At 39.3% G+C, this 23,268-nt stretch overlaps 1 protein-coding gene across 8 annotated transcripts in view; it reads right to left on the bottom strand.

Annotated features, from left to right (window-relative positions):
* The window catches only part of LOC131312310 (uncharacterized), a 33,462-nt gene that overhangs the window by 2,265 nt on the left and 7,929 nt on the right, over nucleotides 1-23,268 (bottom strand). For 2 of the 8 annotated variants that reach the window (XM_058339974.1, XM_058339973.1), the window contains exons 8-18: nucleotides 19,256-19,389; nucleotides 19,108-19,167; nucleotides 18,457-18,698; nucleotides 12,595-13,024; nucleotides 11,913-12,236; nucleotides 11,194-11,796; nucleotides 10,933-11,106; nucleotides 8,341-8,571; nucleotides 7,961-8,244; nucleotides 6,922-7,173; nucleotides 1,921-2,043 (exon numbers count right to left, since the gene is read on the bottom strand). In XM_058339974.1, coding sequence (XP_058195957.1) covers nucleotides 1,921-2,043; nucleotides 6,922-7,173; nucleotides 7,961-8,244; nucleotides 8,341-8,571; nucleotides 10,933-11,106; nucleotides 11,194-11,796; nucleotides 11,913-12,236; nucleotides 12,595-13,024; nucleotides 18,457-18,698; nucleotides 19,108-19,167; nucleotides 19,256-19,389 — 2,857 coding nt within the window. Of the gene's footprint in view, nucleotides 1-925; nucleotides 1,046-1,920; nucleotides 2,044-3,214; nucleotides 3,706-4,015; nucleotides 4,104-6,921; nucleotides 7,174-7,960; nucleotides 8,245-8,340; nucleotides 8,572-10,932; nucleotides 11,107-11,193; nucleotides 11,797-11,912; nucleotides 12,237-12,594; nucleotides 13,025-18,456; nucleotides 18,699-19,107; nucleotides 19,168-19,255; nucleotides 19,390-23,268 lie in introns of those variants that run through there. The other 6 variants (XM_058339976.1, XM_058339975.1, XM_058339978.1 and 3 more) reach the window with 5 other exon arrangements.

Raw genomic sequence — 23,268 nt, 5'->3', positions numbered from 1 at the left:
CGGAATTGGAAAGGGATGCTATACAAGCCCTATCTGTGGCAATAAATAGGAAGGTACCCTTGGATGAAGGCCGTATCAGCCCTGTTACTAAAGATGAAATGAAAGTGGCTTTGAAATCTGTTAAGACTTAAGAATGACAAGGCCCAGAGCTAGATGGTTATAATTCTGCTTTCTAAAAGCCGAATTGGGATGTAATTGTCTCTGACTTCATGAAGGCAACCAAGTATTTCTTTGAGAGAGGAGAATTGTTGGTGGAATGGAATTCTACTGCCATATCCCTTGTTCCTAACAATGAGACTCCTGCTTCTATTAACAATTATAGGCCAATAGCATGTGCATTAGAAGTGTCTTATCAAAATCCTAGCTAATATATTGCAATCTCTCTTCCCCAAGATCAATGGTCCCAATCAGTCAGCCTTCATTAAAGGCAGATCTATCATGGATAATATCCTATTGATGCAAGAATTGGTTAGGGGGTATACAAGGATGACGGAGAGGCCAGGTGTACCACGAAACTGGATTTCATGATGGCATATGACTCAGAGGATTGGCACGTTTGGGACTAAAGGAGGATTATACCCGCATTTATGTTCAATGGATCAAGAAGTGTGACGCTTCTCCTAGGTTTTGAATCTCCATTAATGGAGAGCGTCATCCCCACTCTGTTTTTGCAGGTGGCATGTTTATCCTGATTATTAGTAGACAGCAATATCATTGTAGGTAGTACTAGACTGCAATATCATAATTTTGCTTTTGAAGTATAAAATCTGGGAAAGAATTTACTCTTGGTCAAATAAAATCCTGTCTTATGGTGGAAGAGCCAGTTGATAAGTTCTTTACTCTTCAGCATCCAAGTGCACTGGAGGTCTATCTTGATTCCACAATCACTTACTCTCTGAGTGCCACTTCTCATTCCAGGTTTGGAAACAGTTACAAGGCAAATGTGGTATAGCTGGAGATCCTATTGAGCTTTTCTGAGGTGATAGAATGGGCCACTCAAAACTGCAAAGCGAGATCAGTCTCTGCTACTGTGTTCAGCATTGCCCTGTCAGCCACTAGTTACTACATTTGGAGAGAAAGGAAACTAACTCTTTCAAAAACAATGTCTTGATGCCTCTACTGTAATTCTGGAAATTAAGAATAGCCTCTTGGAAGAAGGTTCCACACTCTCAAGCAAATAACACATTTGGGAAATCCTGGGGTATGTCTAGGCATTTCTGATGAATCTGATTCACTGCTTGTAAGCTGTTGGTTCTAGTTTTCATGTTGTATGCTAGCTGTGCTCCTGGTGCTGTAAGCAGGAGCCTGTTTTGCCTGGTTTTGGTAGCTGGTGAGGGTGTCCTCTTAGTGTGGGCTTCAAGGATATTCCCTTGCCTCTTTTCGGTTTGTAGCTTAATAGAAACATAACCAAAAAAAGAAAAAGAGATCTGAACGTTAATCTAGTGAGGTAGAATGGACCAGCTATCTGCGGTTCATTCCATTTCGTATTTCATCATAAAATCATTTGATTAATCATTCCATTGGCCACTAGGCATAAAGCAACGGTATGTATCATATGCACAAAAGATTCATGTTTAAGTGGCTAAAGAGTTGAGAGGGGTGTAAGAATACCAAACAGATTTCAGATGAATGCTTGTTACAATAAGATGACCAACTAAAGTCCAAAGCAGGCTACGCACCTATGCAGAAATAGACATTTTAGGGAGGGCATATTTCCACCAATTCCAACCAAGACGCTTCTTTCGTTGAAGATTACATACTAGGATCTTCACAACTTAGGATTTCTTCTAGAGCAATCAAATCGATCTAAGCAAATAAGAACAAATATCGGGGCTGGAAAGACTAGTTTATAGAACTTGTTTTCATCAATGGAATCAAGGCCTCTCCTATCACTTTATTTATTGGGGAACCCAAACTAACCTTAAAGCTTTAACGCCCATATCCATCAGGTATGCTCGATGTTCATCATCACCGTCTGGAAACTTTTCAAGTTCCTTACTGTAGTAATGAATATCATCTCGCAAATGGCCAGCACCTGCACACCTGTAGGTTAATTGATTTCTATGAGAAACACGTAAGAAGTAACTCCACAGAGCAAGCACAGCATGAATGCAGTCTTTTGGAACAGAAATTACCACCGGTTTGTAGATTTTGTTCAATGCCAATGCTAAGACACAATCTCACATGCAACTCGCACTCCTTTAAGTTAAGTGAACCAAGACAGGGAATAGACTGGGAAAACACAAACTAGATGCACTGGTCCTAGGGAGATTGTACACATTAGATGCTTTCAGCTATTTGCTAATATTCAATTGGCTAGCCAGCGTTTAATGTGGGCACAACCACTAATACATAATAAGTCTGTGTTCCTCATCCTTTCAAAATAAGTGAAAGGTCCTCTTGAAGCTATAACAGGCCAATTGGAAATGGGAAGATTCTCATAACAATCCAAAAACAGGCTCACATACTGCTTTATTCATTGATCTTTCCAGTAGTCACTGTATTTAGGAGAATTAAGATGGCCACTCACTATGTTAACAAATATATTCTATGACCCAAGAACAACACAAGATACGTGGAGATTAACACAACTTTGCATCCTAGTTAAACGAACTGACAACATAATTTCCCGTGGGGGCTGCAGGCCGAAACTTGAGTTCGGATCACTTGGGCTGACGCAATACTTTGGTCTGTACATAGAGTAAAATACACCATGAATACTGCAGTATTATGTGTACAACCAATGAACACATAAACCTACCTAAGGAGAGGTAAGGAGGACTCAACAGCCTTTAGGATAGACGAAACACATAAACCTACCTAAGGAGAGGTAAGGAGGACTCAACAGCCTTTAGGATAGACGAATCCTAAATGACATTACTTGTTAGATGTTTCAACAAAGAGCAGTGGGGAATCAACAACCTTTAGGATAGACTTCTCCTAAATGGCATTACTTATGAGACGTTTCAACAAAGAGCAGTGGGTAACTATTAATTAACTTAACTGTCTCAACCTACTATAATATCAAAAAAAAGAAAGTTAAGTGAGAATATTTTGTGGATTGACTTTCAAATACAAATGAATATGCCCCTGGCCCTTTTTCGATTCGTGCCTGTCAAGTGAGGAGATTATAAATGACTTGATAAATAATACTGTAGTTATCTTAAATAGTCAAGGACATATGACCATATAAAAAGCAGATTCCCTCATAGAAGTACGAGAAGACAACTTCCACGTCATAGAATGTTGAAGGTGCTTACTTGGGAAGATATGAGTAAATTGGTTCATTCTTGATTTACTATTGGGCTGATTGTTAACTGTAGTTTACTGTTGAAACTTAAAGATTTTGAATTCAAGCCTTAAACGAAGAAAGTGACTAAACAAACAAAAACTTGTTGATTTCTAGCTGTAGCACATGATCCCAAAACTCTTTTAAGACTCCCTTCACGGCATCAGCTGTAACTAATGATCCCAAAGCCATATTAGGATTCCTCGCCGGATAATGACAATTTCTCAGCTCTGATCCCACCAATTGTGATTGCACATCTTCCTCAAGGGCATGTATGTTCACTTTTTGGCTCAAATCTCGAGCTCCCATCTTCCAACCACCGATTGATGGCTAAACCCCCAACTACCTCCTTCATCAATTGATGAAAAGCTTCAGCTCCTCCCATATAAATATGTAATAGTATGATCGAGGAAAGCCTGGCAAGATATAAATGACATCTCTGAGTGATTTGTGAGGTGTGATGGGTATACACTGCGGCTTGGGTGAGTGATTGTACACCCACCATGATACAAATCTGCTGCCCGTGGAGAAGGTGATCTGCCAAACCACGTAAAAAATGTTTTCTCTGTTTGGATGTGTGTTTTTTCTGGGTGTCCCCGGGCACAACAATATATGCAAGTTCCCTCCCAACTACTCTAGTTTTAAGCTGAACAAATATAAATACAGTTCTTAATATCGAAACTTGTACAGCTAGGTAAGGCATGATGTGGTATATAAAACAAAGTAATGTGTAAAGACAAATTAATGTATCAACAAAAAGATGCTTCCTATCACGGAACTGAAGCTCAGAGTACTGAAGAAGCTAGGAAGGTTCCTGGCATGCAGTCAAATTATGCACAAATGCTTATTAATTCTCGACAAGAAATGTTGGTTAAAGAAGAGGAGATGGCATGGCAAAACTTTTTTGGGACCTTTCTTCAGTCTTTTCTTCTTTATAGGAGAAAATGGGAATAGAAAAATGAGCACCCATTAGAAGTAGGTCCTGGATTGATTGGAGGGGGAAGATCGGATCATTACTAGGATTTTACCAATTATACAAGTTTGCATTCCTTTTTACCAGCACCCAGTTTGCATTTTTCAAAGGGATGGGGAAGATCGGATCATTACTAGGATTTTACCAATTATACAAGTTTGCATTCCTTTTTTTTTACCAGCAACCAGTTTGCATTTTTCAAAGGGAGGGGTTACTATAATGGGATAGAAGGTTAGGAATTGATCCCTGTATTTTATTAAGAAAAGAAAAAGAAGTCTTTAAAAACTTCGGTCTATGAGTTTAACAATATCAACACATAAAATATTGGCCAAGGAGTTGCCGTGTTCTATTGGTCTTACGTGATACCACCTATTTTTCTCAGGGTAACTTTGTTGTGGGGAGTCAAAGCTCTTGAGCCTTAGTAGCTAATAAGGTGGTGGAGTCTAGAGCTTACGCAAGGCAGGAGTTATTTTAAGGGATAAAAACATTAAAAAAAACATCAATTGTCCTTTTTTTTTTTGGCACTTTCTCATGAATCTCATTCTAGAGAATGGATTTGGAGAGAGATGAGGGAGACACAGTTGTTTGTCGATGTGCAATTCTTCAGTATTAGTTCACATGAAGCCGTTCATTTTTTTAGGCTAGTAGAGGTCCTAGACAAGGAGATCTTTCATATCTATTTTGTACAGTTCATATCTTGGGGAGAACGGTAGTCCCACAGGTGTGACCAAATGGCTTTTGTGTAGGGGTCTATGATTGTTAGGGATAAGGTTTCAGTTTCTCGTTAATGTTTGCAAATGAGGTGGTGGAGTCTAGAACTCAAACAAGGATTAAATTTAAGGGAGAAACATAGAGATCACATAAAGCTGCTGATGTTTTTAGGCTAATAAAGGTCCCAGCCAAGGAGATCCTTCATATCCATTGTTGTTTACTTCAATGGTTCATAATATTTCAAAGGAGAATGATTGATAGGGTTGAGGAAATGGGTTTTGTGGAGGCTTTTACGATTGGTGGGGGATAAGTTTCAGTTTCTCATTACTGTTTAGTCTGTTTCCATATGATTCCCTTTTCACTTTTGGCGAGTGTTACAGGTCTTAGGTAGAACTTAACCCCAAAAGCTAGTTATTGAAACGAAGGTGCCCTCACGCTTATATACTTCATATTACTTTTGTACCCAGGCGATGTAGGACTTCGCTTCACAACTCCCTCACACGCTATGTGCTTGCCCGGCCCCACCTGGCGCTTGCAGGCCAGACACACACACCCTACCCATCTGTGGTACCCAGCTGGTCTTGCATCTAGCTATTGAAGTAAGGGTGGTCTCACGCTTATATACTTCATATTACTTAGGTACCAACGCGATGTGGGACTTCACTTAACAGTGAGGAGTGAGGAGATTAACACAGTTAATCTGCTTTCTATTCTTAGGATTTTCTTTATGATCTCAGGGCTTCAGGTGAGGAACGTAAACTCATTAGTTGGAATTAATATTCCACTATACAACAAAAGGTGGCAGGTAGTTTGGATGTCCCACCGATAGTTGCACGAACCAAGAGCGGTGGTGAAGGTGGAAGTGGAGCATTAGAAGAATGTAACATTAGGAGTGTTGACCGCCAATGGGAATGTTGAAGTTTTTTCCTCTGCCTCTTTATCCATCCGAATTGAAAGTGAGATTCTGTCCCGATAGGAGCGGGAGGGATACCCCCATAGGAGGATCCTGCAACTAAGGTCCATTTAGAAATTTGCCTTCAAGTACTTGGGGACTTAGTTCCAGGGAGCTCCTAAAGTGGTGCCGCTCCCACCGTGGGAGCCCGCTTTTGCGCTCCCAACTAAGGAGCTTGACAGGAGCCAGCTCCCATCTCGCTCCTTATGAAGATGGGAGCTTTTATATGATATTTGCATAGAAAAACAGGGATCTATCACTTAGCTTTATTAATTGGTCTTTGATGAACTCATATATCTAGCCTAAGTCATGATATCTTGAAAAAAAAATCATATATTGTACCACTAGCCCATTTCTTACACTTATGGAGGACTTGGCCCATATTTTTACTTCCTAAATCATTGTACTTTTTAAAGTGAATACTCTATGCTACATTATTTTCATTTCTATATTCCTTCACTCCCTTGCTTCCGCTCCCGCACCCGCTCCCGCTTCGTGCAACTAAGCTTGGGGATTCCTTTCAGCAGAAATCAAAGGTCTGATGATTTCAGGGCTTAAAGTGAACATGAACAAAAACTCATCCGGAATGTAATATTCCACAAGATTGACTGCAAAGGGTGGCATCCCTGGCGGGTCATTTGAGATGTCCCATTTAGCCATTAGATTTCAAGTACATGGGGCTTTCTTTCCGGAGTAATCCTAGGTGTGGTAATTATTTGGCAGTGATACATAAATTGTGAATAGGTTGGTTGGAGCGATTGAAAAGAGAAGTAATTTGTAAGGCTGAAAGGCATACTCTACAGTTTATTTTGTTCTGTAAAGTGTACATTGTGCCACCTTTCTTTGTTTGGAATCGGGTAGGTGAGTTGATTGTTGTTAGGAAGTCAATTACTAGCAAACGTGAACAGAAAACTAAAACACACAACAAGATCTGATTTACTCTTTGGACCACACACATGAACGGCTAACTTCCATTTGTCAGCTAAAATGGCTTACCTTTCTATGACACTGTCAACATCTGATTTACTCTTTGGACCACACACAAGAACTCTGGTAAGACTTAGTATATCCCTGTAATCACCCATTTTGTGTGCTTCTTCATCAGAAGCTCGATAAAGTAAAGTTGATGGTTGAGGTGTATCTGAAACTAATTTTTCATCCGCATCAAGTCTTATACAGATAATAGCCATTGCGTAAGAAACCCCTCCAAATCCTGTGTGTGACACGAAAAGATAAGACCCTGCAGAGCTGTAGAAGAGTTATTTAGAGTTAGAACGTTAATCCACAAACCCTACTGATTAACACAGCAAACAATCTTAACCCAAACAACTCAATGAACCTCCATCTAAAAATGAGAAAAGCAAAGAAAAAAAAAACCTTTCAACAATGAGCTCCAAGACTATCTTTTATGGATCCTTGGAGACTCAAAGATGGAAATGGACCAAACAAACTTTTAAAGCTCTGAGATTTTAGTCTTTCAAACCAAACAAAAAGCGTTTTTTACAACAAACTCTCCTCGTTTGAGATAAAGCCACCAAGGCAAAGGATTTTCATCACAAATCATTTGTCTGAGTCTCTTGGCATTTTTTGGTTTAGAAGAACAACTAAAAAAAGTATTCATAGTGTCTACTGACAAATACCAATAGGCATTAATACTTTCGTTCACTCAAAAAAGCCATGCAGATAGTTTTGTTTCATGTATAATTTTTTTTGTTTATCGATTAGCTGGACTTTTATCCAGCTAATAACTTCAAAAGTACGTCTCTATATTCCCATGCTGCCAAACCATTAATCTAGTTTATGAGTCGGAAGGTCACCTTTAACAAAAGGATTACAATATAAGTTTGACACCTTTAACATCCAATCTGATGGAAAGTAATACAGTTGCATCTGGATGTTGTCATCTACTATTCCATTTAGCAATGGTTGGATAATGGGAACTTGATTTCAGCGGTCTGATTATGGACTTTGTAAACATTCTTCATCTACCTTGTTTTACTGATAACATAAAATGCAAATTTGGAAATATGCTTACTCGTCTCTGCAGTATTGGATTGCATCAACATCAGAAGCTAACGCTTCTCTCTCCCTAGTTAATGGTATTCTCCTGTATTCAATGTTGTATCCTTCATCTTTGAGAGCAGCATATACTTCAGCAGGCGATTTCACATCATCTACGAAGATGTTCTCCCAGTATCCTATGATGCTGACCTGATTTGATGCCGGGCTGAATTCTTCACGGTGTAGAAGCATTCGACCCCCTGATTGTTTGACCTCAGATATTATATCTTCTTTTAGGCGTGCCTCCATGTGTTCCACCTGCAAATGGACAAAACAAAGGAAGTCGGTACACCAAAGTAGCTTTGGGAAATGCAGTATTCTCACCATGAATGGTGTTTTGGAATGATGACATACCACTGGACCAGTGATTCCAACATGCTTGAGTGTATCAACAGGCTTATTTAGTTCCCTAAGGACAAATGGAGTGCCATTGATATAAACAACAGCTTCTTCTCTTAAGTCAGTTAAAATCACTTTCCTAGAAACATTTACTTCAGCAGTGGGCTTGGCACTTAAATAGGCCAACATCTCTTTGGCGCCAGCAATTGTTGGAGTTGCCATGCTATACACAGGGTAACCATCCACCTGAAGAAGGAGGTTTAGGTGAACAAAACTAGCAGCATAATTATATGGTAGGGCAAAAGTAGCACTCCAGCAAGGAAAAGATGACACTGATGAGGATGGATATACTGAAAAGAGTCAGAAAGGAAACACTCGTATTCCCTATTGACACGCCAGCTTGCAATCTAGCAACTATGCACTGCGAGTGTCATATGTAGCACGGACATTGAAACGGACACGGGATTTTTTTAAAATGGGGACATGGCAAAAAAAAAAAAATACATGTTTTATACAAGTGGAAATATAGTTAGATGAATAATCATGAAGCTTCAATATGTATAAATAAGCATCATATATACATCATTTTCCACTTTCAACCCACAATATTTGAAGTAATACACATTTACCCCCCAAAACTTTTAAAAAATTGCATATTTAACCCCCTGCCGTGTACCCATATGTGTCCCCGCCGTGTCCCTCACGTGTCCTCCTAAAATCATGAATTAAATATATTGGACATGCCACGTGGTGTGTCCCATATGTATTTTTCCGTGTCCCCGTGTCGGACACGGGAACACGCTGGCCTCTAGGAATGTCGGTCTTCATAGCGAGTATCAATGTCCGACAGAGGTAACCCAGCTAGTTGGAAGTGGCCACGCTTTTTAGGCAATTAGTGTAGAGCTTTGTGTTGTTTTCTCTTTCTTTGGACTATGTGGAAATGTATGTCTAGGCTTAGTGTTGTTCAATGGAGGAGCACTAATGACATCATTCATTTAGCAAGACACACATGATAAACCTATTGCTGCCGATGTTGCCAATTTCCATAATGAATCCCAGTTCTATTGACCGATGGGAGATGTTGAAGACAAATCGGATGAGAATTCGACTGCTCATCCTCTGACATGCCAAGTTTGTTTTGCAACCGACAATGTTCTAGTAGATGATACTACTTTGTATTGATTGATGGTTGTTGCTTGGTTTACATCACACTGGCTTCTCAATATGTTGCTTATACAATTCATCTGTTAAGCCAATTTGTGTCTGCTTCTGAGTCTACTCGTTGGGCTGTAAAGTTAGTCATCTTATGCTTTATCCTCAATAATATATTTTGAATTTTCTTTACTGTTGACTGCTTCGTCTTTACTGTTGACGGTTTGCTGGAGCTCAGTCTACAATGGACACTGAAGATCATGCTATGGCTTATGCTACCACTAATATCATTTGGCTTCAGCAGATATTCTGCAATTTGTAAAATTCCCTCCTCCTACGCCCATTAAGTGAGCATACAAGTGTCGTTTCAAATAGCACTCTGTCTTCTATGAGTACGTGAAGCACATAGAGATTGATTGCCATTTAGTTGCTAGCACCATCACATATGGGTATTATTGCTCCACCCTTCGTCTTTTCATCACTTCAGTAGGCTAACTTCTTCACAGACTCATCTGCTCATTTTTGGTTCTTACCTGACAAAAAATCGATGCTCTTTGTGCTCTCATCATGACTTTGAGAGGGTATGTAAAGTGTGAGGAATGTGATCATTCCATTTAGAACAAGCTAAGTTTTGTCATTATGGTTAAGTCACGGTTTTCCCTTTATGTACTTTGTTATCTAGCTTTGTTGGGGTTAAGAGACAAATTGCAGTAATAAATCTTCTTTCTTCCTCTATCCATATTTGTAGGTAACAGACATAACATGCTTTAACCTGCTTCTATAGAGTCATGCCTATGTTGTCTCGTATCAGGATTTGAAAATTACCTGCAGTGCAAAAGAAAAGGTTTCGTTTTGATTTCCACAAGAACATACAAAAAGAACCTAAACATGAGAAGAATAACACTATCTAAGGGATACTGAAAGAGGAAATCCTAGCCAATGAACTCAATGCAACATCGTAATATCACTATCCAATGCATGTCTGCTTCAACAAGAAACCTATATTAAAACCTATCAATCACACCAATTACTGCAGTACCTAAAGCTACATTCTGGCTTTATAAAGAAACAGCAGAAACCCTACGACCTTGGTTTTTAGCAGTAAAAAGAGGAGTTTACACGATTTAGCTCAATTAGAACACTAAAAGAGGAATATGCCTGTAGTACAAACAACCTTAACAGCTAAAAGACCTAAAAAGACACATACTATCAAACACCAAATTAGAGTATTATCAGTCTGGAAGGTCACGTGAGCAACAATCATATCCTTGCACTTAAACTTAAAGTACAGTGCTTTGTTGTGGCCAGTTCCTTCTGGAGGGAGTTCATCGTCAGTGAAGGTGATACCATTAGTGGCTAAAACATGCCCCACTAAATTATGAAAGTTTTCGAGAGTGATATCTGACGGTACATGCTCCCAGTTAGCTTCTAGAGCTTACATGGTTTTCATCATACCTTGTAAACATGAGGTGCACCATGTATCTGAATGCTGCTGGAAGTTCTTTGACCGGGAAAGAAGTACATCTTAAGTATAGAGCCTTTCCCCAAAACTGAACCACTACGAGCCTTCACAATAGCCTCCATTACTGCATCTCCATGTTGAGATTCATGCGGTGCTCTCAACTCCTCCTGTAAAAAGACATCCAAAATCAAATCTCAAGGTAAATAGAAGTACCTAACCCAATGGAACAGCATGGTTTATGAAAGACTATTTACAGGAACTGTAAAGAATCTCCCAGGCCTTAATCTTATGCTCCATTTCATTGCTTGAACTTCAGGTCTCTGATGCAACCAATTCTTGAATGTCATCCTGGATTCACCTTGCCCACAAAACTGATCAAATGCTTCACTTCCAAGATATGCTGCAAAAGCAATCAAACGAAAATAGCGTTCCAAGTACTCAGCTCCACGGTTTAGTGCCAGTCTCCTTTCCCTTGGCTCCACATGTTGCTGATTGAAGACTTTTCTGTATTGCAGGACAGCTTGGCGTATGTTTTGGAGAGCTGAACATCTATCAATAATAGCATCCAAAGCCTCCCGACATTCCACCCCATTATCAAATAGTCTGGTTATCTTCCACAATAATAAGATGTCATTCATCCCAAATGCATGACTTCGCTCTTTTCCTGGTCTACCTTTATTAGAACCAGAGGCTAATGCAGCACTATGACCACCAGTTTCTTCACCACTGGACGTACCATCATCCACCTCCTCATGGGATGTACTATCAAGCAGGATTCTAATGGGTCTCCCATATTCTAATCGAAGTTTTAGAAGGCAAGCGATCACAGTACCAGTGGTTGTCCTTCCTCTACCCATCTGTGGAATTTAACTAGCATTAGGGATAATAAAAGAACTAAAATTATCTTTCAAACGAAGAACAGAGATGATAATGAACATAGTCATACCACACCTATAACGACTAAAAGTTCTACCTGGCAGTTGAAAACAAAAGCAGTATCCTTGGGAGCCGATGCAATATTCACAGCTAAAGTGTCGAAGTCAGAACTTTTGGGGGCTTTACCATCAGTAATGGGCACACGAGCATACTTGACAGGAAAACCCTCCGAATCTAAGCATTTGAAAACTTCCAGTGGGGTCTGAATTACATCAGAGCTGACTTGTTCCCACGCATCAAATATCTGCCCATCATCAGTTTCATGTATAACCATAATGGCACCCCCATAGCGTTCAGCTTCGCGAAGAATATCTTCTTTCAACCGGGCTTCCATTCTCTGTACTCTTTCACGATCAATTCCCTGGATGCAAAAGCATTAGTTTGCTAAACTTCCATCAGTATGGTATATGAAAGAAAGAAATGGAATAACAGGAAAAAAAACCCGTAAGATCAATGAGATAAATGATACAAGCAAAGATTTATATAGTCCTCTAGCATCATGCTCCACAAAGCTATTTCAGATGGTTGTCATATTCTTTATCTTAAGACATCATCCTCAAATAGTTAATGAAAAATCAGTGGAGTAATTGTTTTCACTTTCGGGATAATATATTAATTTATTTGGCGCATTTATCTACACGGTGTTAAGGTTTGAGCCACATACACTTGTCCACACCCCAGTTTTCATAAATGCAAGACAAATCATGACAGTTGGATACCGTGTACTCTAGCATGTTTTTGTACGGTCTTTCAACCTCACGAAGTACAAATGGTTTGCCGTTGATGTAGATAACAGGTTCTTCTCGCATATTGTGCCACAACACTGGACGGCCACCTTTAGAGCTACCTATCCTCTGAATGACTGACCTAATTCCATCAATTGTCGGATTAGCAACTCCATAAACTGGAAACCCAGGAATTTCTCTAAAATTAGGGGCACCCTCCACTCTTTCCGGTAGACTTGTGTTTTGACAGCCAGGGCAGTGGTCACTCTTGAGAACAGTCTGACTTCCAAGAACCTCCCCAATTCTCAAGGCAGCAACTACACTCATTTCACATGGGCGCCCATCAGAAGATTCAGCAAGTCTTATTAGCGAAGGTTTTGCATTGACATATCCAAGTGCTCCCATTGGGTCCCTCCTAAGCAACCTGCAGCAAGGCACAATGTATTACAAGTGAAGACATAATGCATGCAAGCAATCAATGGACAATGGGTGAAAAGTGAACAAAATGTTAATTTCAGTCAGATGAAAGGGACCACATGTCATGATTCATAGCAATATGTGGTGTTTTAAATAAATAAATACAAGTTCCCTTTTAGAGATTAGGAATGTGAGAATCAAAACAGCTCTTTAACAAATTTCAAATTTCTAACAGTTATTCAGCTACTGGTGGAATCTAATTAGCAGTTCTTACAGAATTCAAAGCCAATTGCATTATAGCTATATTGAGGGGGTATAAACACGTACGCGAACGACAACACTTAAGCTAACTTTTGAAATTAGCTGAAGTAAAACATTTATCCAGAGTTCTTTCATAAAAACCCATCCCCAGCAGATTCTGCTACAAACTTACCAGGGCACAATGCGGGAGGCCAGGAGCCATTTTGCTCAAAGTGCAAACTAATGGCCAAGGTCAGCTTTTACACTCATAAGGTCATTCCTGTGAGTCAAGTCTGTCCAGAATCTCCGCACGCTAGGCTTGGTTTTTAATCCAGAGGCCTCAGTTGTTACTGTCTGGACGGTAGTCACATCTGTCTGGACGCACCGCAACTCGGGATATATGTTTTTAGGGCCTTTTTGGTTCATTGGATCATCACATACTTATTTTACAAATAAGGAGAAAGTCCTAATCTTTTTAATATGTCACCATTAATTTATGTCATTTAGTCAATCTTGTCTAAAGAATAACTTAAGGACGGCTAATGGTAAAAACACTTTTCCTGTCTAATGACAACCAATAGCTAAAACTAAGCGGTTGAGATAATTGGAGATATATAATGGTAGGCCCATCTCTTAACTACTTAAGCTTTCGAGAGGATTGGTAATCTAACATCATATCAGAGCCTTGTGATGTAGAACTTCTTGGCTTCAAGTCTCTGAAATCTGTACCAGTTTGCCTGCATTTACTCTCTCTCTCTCTCTCTCTCTCTCTCTCTCTCTCTCTCTCTCTCTCTCTCTCTCGGGGCCCCTGCCATGACTTAATCATAGCAGCGACACTATCCATCACCATTTAGACCTCTGACAATATTTCCCACCCCCCAGTCCTACTTCATTTGGATACCAAATAGGCTAGGCATTCTCTAAGACATGCTAATCAGCTGTCCACTGCATATTCAAAACTAGCGAACTTTCAAAACCTATTGTCTAAAATCTAATACAAAACCGAAAAAACATAATATTTAAAAGCATATAAAGAAAATGAAACACATGATCTGCACACAAAAAACTTGGTAATCACTGTTGAAGTGTACTTAAGAATTTCAATTTCTTTCATCTAATTTTTCTTAGTCGGTCACACTCCCATGAGTGCTATTTGGTTCACCTAGGTCTTTCAACATTACCTACTTTGTAGGATTGACATTGAATCCACTTAAATGATCACTTTTGTAAGATTTAATTTTTAATCACTTATTGTAAAAAAAACCCAGCTCAACTAGTAAATAATTGTTCGAACTTTTTGGCACTCTCTCTCTCTCTCCAAATCCGGGCCCTGTCGTGACTTAACCACAACAGAGGGTGCCGTGACACTATTCGTCATCGTTTAGACCTCTAACCATATCCCCACCCCCACCCAGTCCTGCTTTGTTTGGATACCAAATAGGCTAGGCATTCTTTAAGACATGTTAATCAAGCAACCACTATTAGATAGCTTGATATGCAACATTGGGCCCATTTCCTAACAGCTTAAGCTTTTGGGACTACTGGTAAAGAGCTCAGGTTGCAAGAGGTCTTGGGTTCAAGTCTCCCTATTTGCATTTCATCCCCGTTTGCATTATGTTTCTCCCCTTTGCATTCCATCGCAATATGTATGGATGTTTGTATCTCCACGTGCAAGACAGGGTTGCACGTGAAGGAGGGTGTTAGATAGCTTGATATACATTGTTGGGCCCATTTTCTAACATTTTAATCCTTTGGGACATATTCAAAACTAGCAAAACTTTCAAAATCTATTGTCTAAAATCTAATAAAAATCTAGAAAACGGATTATTAAAAAGTATGTAAAGAAAATGAAACACATGATTTGCACGCAAAAAACTTGGTAATCTCTGTTGAAGTGTACTTCAAAATTTCAATTTTTTTCACCTAATTTTTCTTAGTAGGTCAAACTCCCATGAGTGCTATTTGGTTATTTGGTTCACCCGGGTATGTCAACATTAACTACTTTGTAGGATTGACATTGAATCCACTTAGATGATCAAAACTATTCATTTTGTAAGATTTAATTTTTAAATCACTTATTGTAAAAAAATAGCTCAACTAGTAAATCATTGTTTGAACTTTATGGTACTAATATAAAGATCTCAGTTAGTTCTCTAAATTGGTGCACCAAAATTAAAAACTTATATAAAAATAATACTTTATTCTTTGATTCAAAATATGGCAGGACTTTTTCGTAATGGACTGAAGTTACGGAACTAAGGGAGCAACTTTTTGCAGAAATGATTATGATATCAAATCCTTGTCCTATAGAATAATAAATTGCATGGATCATCAAAGTCGCATCTGGTGGGAACCACATACAACGAGAATAATATTCAATCATTTTGTGGGTGGTTAAACAAAATAGCATTTACTCCAATTATTTTCGTTAATTTGCAAGATCCCCACAAAATTAAATTATAATGCCAGGAATGACTTTTGATTAGCTATTCATCAATGTCTCCTTTAACATGCTTTGATAACATTTTTTTGTTTTTTTATTCTTACTATTAGGTTTTGGGTAACATGTTTTGAGTAAATTTTTATTCGGTTGTTTTTCCTTCCTAAGTAATGAGAAGGATTTGGATATCAAATACTGAATAATTGGCTAACTGCTTAAGGGAGTGCAAATGGTATCCAAACAAGGTGCTAGAGTGATGGTTTGGAGATTCTGTTTAAGTGGGCATTTAAAGTTGCAGGACCCCCTACTGCGATCAACACACATACTCTCTCTCTCTCTCTCTCTGCTTAAGGTAGTGCAAGTGGTATCCAAACAAGGTGCTAGAGTGATGGTTTGGAGATTTTGTTTAAGTGGGCATTTAAAGTTGCAGGACCCCCTACTGTGATTAACTCTTTCTCGCGCGCTCTCTCTCTCCTTCGTTGGATGTTTGCATCTCCTTTTCCAAGATGGGATCGCAGATGAGTGATATAGATAGTTAGGCCCATTTCCCCTCTCTCTCAGATTGACACCACATTTTTCTCATGCACTACATTCCTTTCTCAACTAACTGATAAGATGTCGGAATCTCATAAGAAAGAGAAATAGAACATTACATGGTAAGCACAAAATATTGACCCATGAAAACTCCAATATCATATGTTGTTAGTTCTTAAATGTGTTTATTGGGTACTATTATAATCTTCTTGGCCATTTCATTAGACTATTCAATTTGCAGGGGAAAAAGATGACAAGGATCAATATTTCAATCGTTGGATAATATTAGTGCAGACTTGATTCAGAAGCTAAGCATGCAGAATACATATAATGTTCGAACTTCGAAGGGGAGCCAACCAAAGTAATTTAAATGTACAAGTGAAGTTGGATTCCATTGAGGACCCACATGCAGAACAAGAATTCTGAGTAATTTTGATTGTCTCAGTATACAGTTTACCTCCTGGCTTGGGTAAAATTAAGATTGGTTAGAGTTAAATGGGTGACTCGAGGAAATGATCATTTTTGTGATTGTTCATGGCAAGAAATAGGGTTTTAACTAAACTTGTAAGATATTTGGTCTGGGAGTTGGGCAGACTAAGGAAATTTCGGAAAAAGAAAAAGTCCACTTTAAGAAGAGATATGAAGCAATAGATTATAAATAAGAGGCTGGGGTTTTGCTAAAAAAGGGAGACCACAAGTAGGGCTGCAAACGAGCCGAGCCGAGCCGAGTTTTAGAGTGTTCGAGCTCGGCTTGCCAAAAATTTAGTTGGCTCGAGCTCGTGACGAGCTGCAGGACTCGAGCTCGAGCTCGGCTCGAGATGTATTTACAAAGCTCGAGCTCGGCTCGTTTATGAAACAAATATATATATATATATATATATATATATATATATATATATATATATTATAGTTGGGCTCGAGAGCCAATTTGAGCCGAGTTTCGACGAGCTCGAGCTCGGCTCGTTTATGAAACGAGCCCAACATTTTAGCTCGAGCTCGTTCGTTTGTGTCTCGAACCGAGCCGTTGTCGAGCCGAGCTTCGAGCCGCTCACGAGCGGCTCGGATCGTTTGCACCCCTAACCACAAGAAGCACAGCTATGGCCAGAACAACAGAGGTTTGGTGTTCGATCACGGCTGGGAAAAGAGAAAGAAGAAATAAAGCATTAAACATCTTTTCATATTTTACAAGACTTATTTTTTTCAATGGAGTTTGTTTATTTCATGAGTACATAACTTGATTCCATGAGTGGCTAAACACTTAAACTAGGGTTGAAGAAGAAACCTCATGAATTATAATGATTGATCTTACGCACGCGATTTTTCCTATGTGCGTTCATTGTTTATTGTTCTTGGCTAATTAATTTTTATGCATGAAACTAGGATATGAATTCCATTGGAGTGGTTTTTTTTTATGATTTGAGATCATCCTATTAATCAAATTGCTTTGCTCATTACAGTCCATATTTGAGTATGTGGTATCTCCTGTGATTTGTTTCATATGGATACAGTTGATGATTTTGGCTTCAACTTTAAAGCACAGGAAGAACATATTCCTTTTATAAAGAAAAGTGCTTAGCATAATATCATCCACAGTGATTAACATCGACCTCTACAATCATTGTGTAGAAAACAAAGGAAAAATCATTGTATTAGATTAACTGATATATATTTATGGGTATGGATTCCAAAACCTAAGTTATTTTCTCAACCTGTGATCTCTACCTACTCTAGTTCAATTTCAAGTTCTTAGTTATTTATTTCATCACCATATCTATGATTTTTAGTTTAAAAATCAATCACACTTTCGTTAACTAGGATATTGTTTAATCACTGTAGGCTATTTAGTTTTCCTATAAAAAGCACATGTCCCTATGGGTTCGGCCTCACTATTGCATAACTATACTTCAGTACAATTCGTGTGCTTGCAAGTACAATAAAATTTCATAACATTACACAGAGAAAGTATGGTATGTCCTGGGAATGCATGAAATCAGGAACACTAAAAAGAAATTTATCGCAGAAATAGAACATGAAATTTCAGCCAACCAACTTCATTTGATGCCAGTGTATCATACTTAGCAGTTAGCACACTTAACACGTGGATCAATAAAGCATTATCGAATAAAATACTTATAGCATAAGCTGACAAGAACATTAACTTTACGTAATGGTGTAAAATTGATATAACCCAGATACCATTACGTACCAAATACTAGGATGTGTACCTGCGAATAATACTATACAGCTCTGGCCTTGCTTTCATCCACTCAGCAAAACTGCTTTGATCAGGGGATCTAGCATGGAGTGCTGCTCCCTCTGTATGGAGGTAGACAGCAAAGCATATAAGGAAGTAATATCTTTCCAAGTACTCCACAAAAAAGGAAAGTGATGCCTCCCTCTTCATCTCATCTGGTTGACGCATAATACTATTGCGATAAGTGGCAATAGCTTCACGTAAGTTCTGTAACTTGATCCACAGCAAATGCATTAATGCTTTGGAAGTCCAAAAACAAATATGGAAAACAAAAAATCATGAAGGATGTTAAAGCATCCAACTCAAAACCAATTGAGTGGAGAGGCTGCTCAGGCTCATATACTAGGTTTGGAGGTTATATTTAACCAATGTGGGACAAGCTCTAACAAAGGACATAAGGCAATGAGATGCCATCCTTAGGAAGGAAAAATATTAGCTTTAAGAGGTAACAACAATGGGCCTCTGTAGAAGCTTAGGAAGTTACTGTTGTGGCCCCAAATCTCTGGGATGATTTTTTTTTATCGGCCTCTGGTTTGTTGGATTATATCAGACAAACTTTCATAAAAAGAACACCAAGATCCTAATTCAATACGCAAGTGATTACGCATATAGATAGCTATACCTGCATGGAAGCACATTTATCAATGACCTTGTCCACTTGTCTTTTGCCTTCAACACCGCCCTACATGCAAATTAGAACCGATAAAAATTTCCAAAAACCAGTGGAATTTAATGGAAATTAAGTAATTGACAATCCTACATTCTACTACCTCTAACACCCGAATCAAGCTTCTAATAACAACATATTCTCCTCTACGAATTGCCTCCTCTGAGTTAGGCAAATTATCAGCAATGCTGGAACCAGAGTTGGAGACCTTCCCAATCGAATTGGTCCTTGGAATCCCTATTTACACACAGGTCAGATGACAGAAAGGAGAGATTCTGATCACTTGAGAACTGAGATGCTATGAGATTTAGAAGGGTGGTTCTTCCATACTATACATAATAGCAGAAGATAATTAGAGGACCTTTTGGGCTTCCACCCATTTAAATCAGAAAATATAAGATTTAGAACGGTATTTTGATATTTGACAGGACTAGCTTTGTCACATGGATGCCACATATATGTGGGCCATTCTATAAAGCTGGAGGATATCCCATTCTGTATGTTGTTTTCATATATAATCGTACTTGTAGAATTAAATGAATAGGTATTTGTTGCAAGGTGGAGGGAATGATGAGACGTCACACTGGTGCATCCCGATTCCCCACAATAACAAGCAGTAAGAAGTAGGAATGTAAGATAATCAATTAATTGAGATTTTGTGGCAGACAGAATCTTGCCAACCCTTAATTACCCCGACATTGCCAATTGTCATGGTGACGTGGTGGTCCACTTATGAGAATGTGATGTCAACACATTTCTAGCTCAAGTGTTGGGGATAGGAATTGTTTCGTCAGGCAATGACTCACTGCACTTGTCAGCAACCGCCGGAAAAGCCCCTTTGGTTTTGTAAAATGTTGGAAGTTCTTGTCGCGTCGCTCTTCATCATTGAAAGGAAGTTCTTTCTGCTCAGCAGGCTCTTCAACATACTAAGCCACCACCTGTTCGTCATAGCAGGTGACCATCATGACTTGTTGTTTAGCTGCTAGTAAAGGGTGGTTTGTAACATCTACGATGTCCTTTAGCAATTCTGTTTTTTGCAAGCTTATGATCAACAAGTTTTGCAAGGCTGAATAATCTTTTTTTGCTGGTTTGACCATCCCTTTTAGTGGGTGGCTTCTTTGATTGAAGGCAACTTCTCGTCACCATCTTTCCTAGATTGCCTTTACCTCGACGAACTCAGAAGGCATGGATGGGGATCTTCATCATATCCCCAGTGACATTCCCTATTGTAACTGTCGCAGCCTCCGACCTCAAACACAGTGGGGCGGCATTCATCGTTCCATGATGAGAAGTTTTCTCCTAGCGTGGCCCGCCGGACGGTGTGCAAACTAAGTCTACGATGTTCCGTGCACACTCAAGCAACGTAGAGAAGGTCGGGGGAGAACTATTAGCTGAGAGGACCTTGTAATCTTCATGCATTCTCGATAGACACATTTTGACCAAATTCATCACTTCTACTGGCTTATAACACTCCACAGCAGGGTCATTGAAGCATTTGATGTCAGTGAGCATTCCATTATTCACACCCTGTGCTTTGATTGCGAGTTGTAAGGTTGTGAGGTGCTCTTAAACTTGAACGAAATATCCTCCCGGTTAAAGACTGGTTTTAGGGGAATGTTGGCATACCAAGTATAGGCACCTTCAGTCAGGGGGTTGGGGAACTTGCAAATATGCAATTTTCAATTACCAATTATAGGCACCTTCAGTCAGGGGCTTGGGGAACTTGCGAATATGCAATTTCCGTAACAGCCACCCAGACTCCCAATGGGCTGTGCCATGTGCTCATGGGCACTTCCACCATTTCAGCCTATGAAGCACAGGTACTCCAAAAGTGATGCCGTACAAGGACCGGTACCGGGTATGGTACGGCAAAATACATACCCAGTACGCCAAAAACATGTCGGGTGCATTTTGGTTTCCGGGTACGGCAACGGTACGCCATGGGTATGTCCATGGGTACGACAGCTCCAGTACACCTGTTCTCTCTCTCTCTCTCTCTCTCTCTCTCTCTCTCTCTTTTAATGGACTAGATACTTAATTGTTAATACCTATTTTTTCCCTCCCGTTCTTATTTCATATTTTTTATTTGTCTTTACTATACTTTCTTATTTACAAAAGAAAGAACAAATTTGAAGTACCCACACACAAAAAGGGAAAAAAAGTTCAGTATGGAAAGTATAAGTTTAATGATTGGATGCCCATGAATAAATAAGACCATATTTTATATTGCATGCTAGAAACATGAAAAATTATATAGAAATATTGGCGTACCCGCTATACCGTACCTACATTTTTAGGTTTTTGTCGCAGCCCATACCAGCACTATGATACCCGTACCCCGTACCTGTGCTTCAGTGATTTCAGCTATACTTAACGAACTTTGGAGTTGTATTTTTATACACTCAAGGGTCAAGGTAATCCAACAATCTCAGTCATAGGATAGGGAAGGCCATGCTCGAGGCTGGACATAAGTGAAGTGAATGGTAGCAATGGCACCTTGAACCCTGGTGGGCGGAGGGGAGGTAAGGGGGGCGCCAATAATACTATGGCGCCAAGAGGAGAGATAAAGCAAAGAGTGGCCTTTTGTCACCTCTTCCTTAGAGGGATTGAGGAGTGGGTGACACATCCAGGACGACTTTTCTCACCCTCTAGTCTTGCAATTAGATTGTTACCATAGCAAAGTGACCACTCCCTAGCGGAGTCGCCAAGACAAGCAAACATATGCACTGAGAAAGAGCCCTGCAAAAGCTCTGAAAACTGGGATGGGCTGATAGGATCTATCAAGAGGAACAAGAAGCAGATCTCGAGTGAGAAGTTGTTTACTAGGGTCTAGGCCTGTTGAGAGTTGCTTCCTAGTCCTGATAAGTATCGTCGCTCGGTTGGCAAATTAAACTATCTTGTTATAACATGTCCTGGTATCTCCTTGTCGTTAGTATGTTAGTATGGTGAGTCAGTTTATATCCGCTCCCCGTCTTCCGCAATGGGAAGTGTTTCTTAGAATGGTGAAGTATCTCAAATCCCACACAGGATGCCCCTTTTTTACGGAGCAAATGGACACTTACGTGTTGAGACTTTTACTAATTAAGATTGGGCATGAGGACCATCCAACAAAAGATCCAATGCAAGATATTGTACCTCACTTGGTGGAAATCTTGTCACTTGGAATACAGCCATGGCTCACAGTACATATTAAATTGCGTGGATGTGATCATTTCTTGAAAAAATAGGGTTCCACATGCAGTTAGTTGCCTATGAATTTGTATTGTGGTAACCAAGCAGCGATTCACATCGCATCTAATCTAGTGTTTCCTAAAAGACTAAGCATATTGAAGTCGATTGTCATCTTGTTTGAGAAAAGTTGGAAGGTGGTTGATCGTTACTCCCCTTGTGTCTAGAGCCGCCCAGTTAGGTGTCACGTTTACTAAACCGTCGTTGGGTCACAGTTAGAGTCATTCTGTTACAAGCTGGAATTGTATCATATTTATTCTCCAGCTTGAGTGGGAGTGTTAGGATATATATGGTTAGTATTAATAAGCAAGGGTATTAAGGTCATTGTAATCTAGACTCTCCACTATATATCTCAACAACATGTGTGCTAGGGTTAATTGAAAACGCAAAATACTTTTTCAATCTCTAACAGTTTGGATTCCATATTACCCCTTCATCTTCAGATGCTTTGGACGAGTTTATGGGTTATTTGGAGAGTGCTATTTGTATGGAACTTTGGGCAATTTGGTCGAAGAGAAAGCAAAGAACTCTTGAGGAGAAGAGAAGCTTGACGACACATAAGGTATATGTAACCCATGGATGTAATTAAACCTTTTTTAAAATATCAATTTCTTCAACTTTTTAAAGACGTCCCTTGCTTCTTATTCGCAGATTGGAGAGCTCCATGGGATTTCTAACCAAATCATTATATTTTTTTTTTCCTGATCAAAAAAGTATATTCATTTGATTCTTCTAACCTTAAATCCTTTGACAATAATGAGTCTATGCAAACCATTTGCCGCAAAACACATTGAGTCTCAATTTGCTCCATTTCTCATTTCCTCTACCTATTCTTAGATAAAATGACTCAACAGAATAAATGTTTTCTTGTTTTACTAGCCTGATCAC

The sequence above is a fragment of the Rhododendron vialii genome, chromosome 13a (assembly GCF_030253575.1).
Source record: "Rhododendron vialii isolate Sample 1 chromosome 13a, ASM3025357v1".
In the NCBI taxonomy this organism is placed as follows: Eukaryota; Viridiplantae; Streptophyta; class Magnoliopsida; order Ericales; family Ericaceae; genus Rhododendron; species Rhododendron vialii.
Note: the sequence above shows the minus strand (reverse complement) of the source record. Positions and strands in the feature narration are given on the sequence as shown.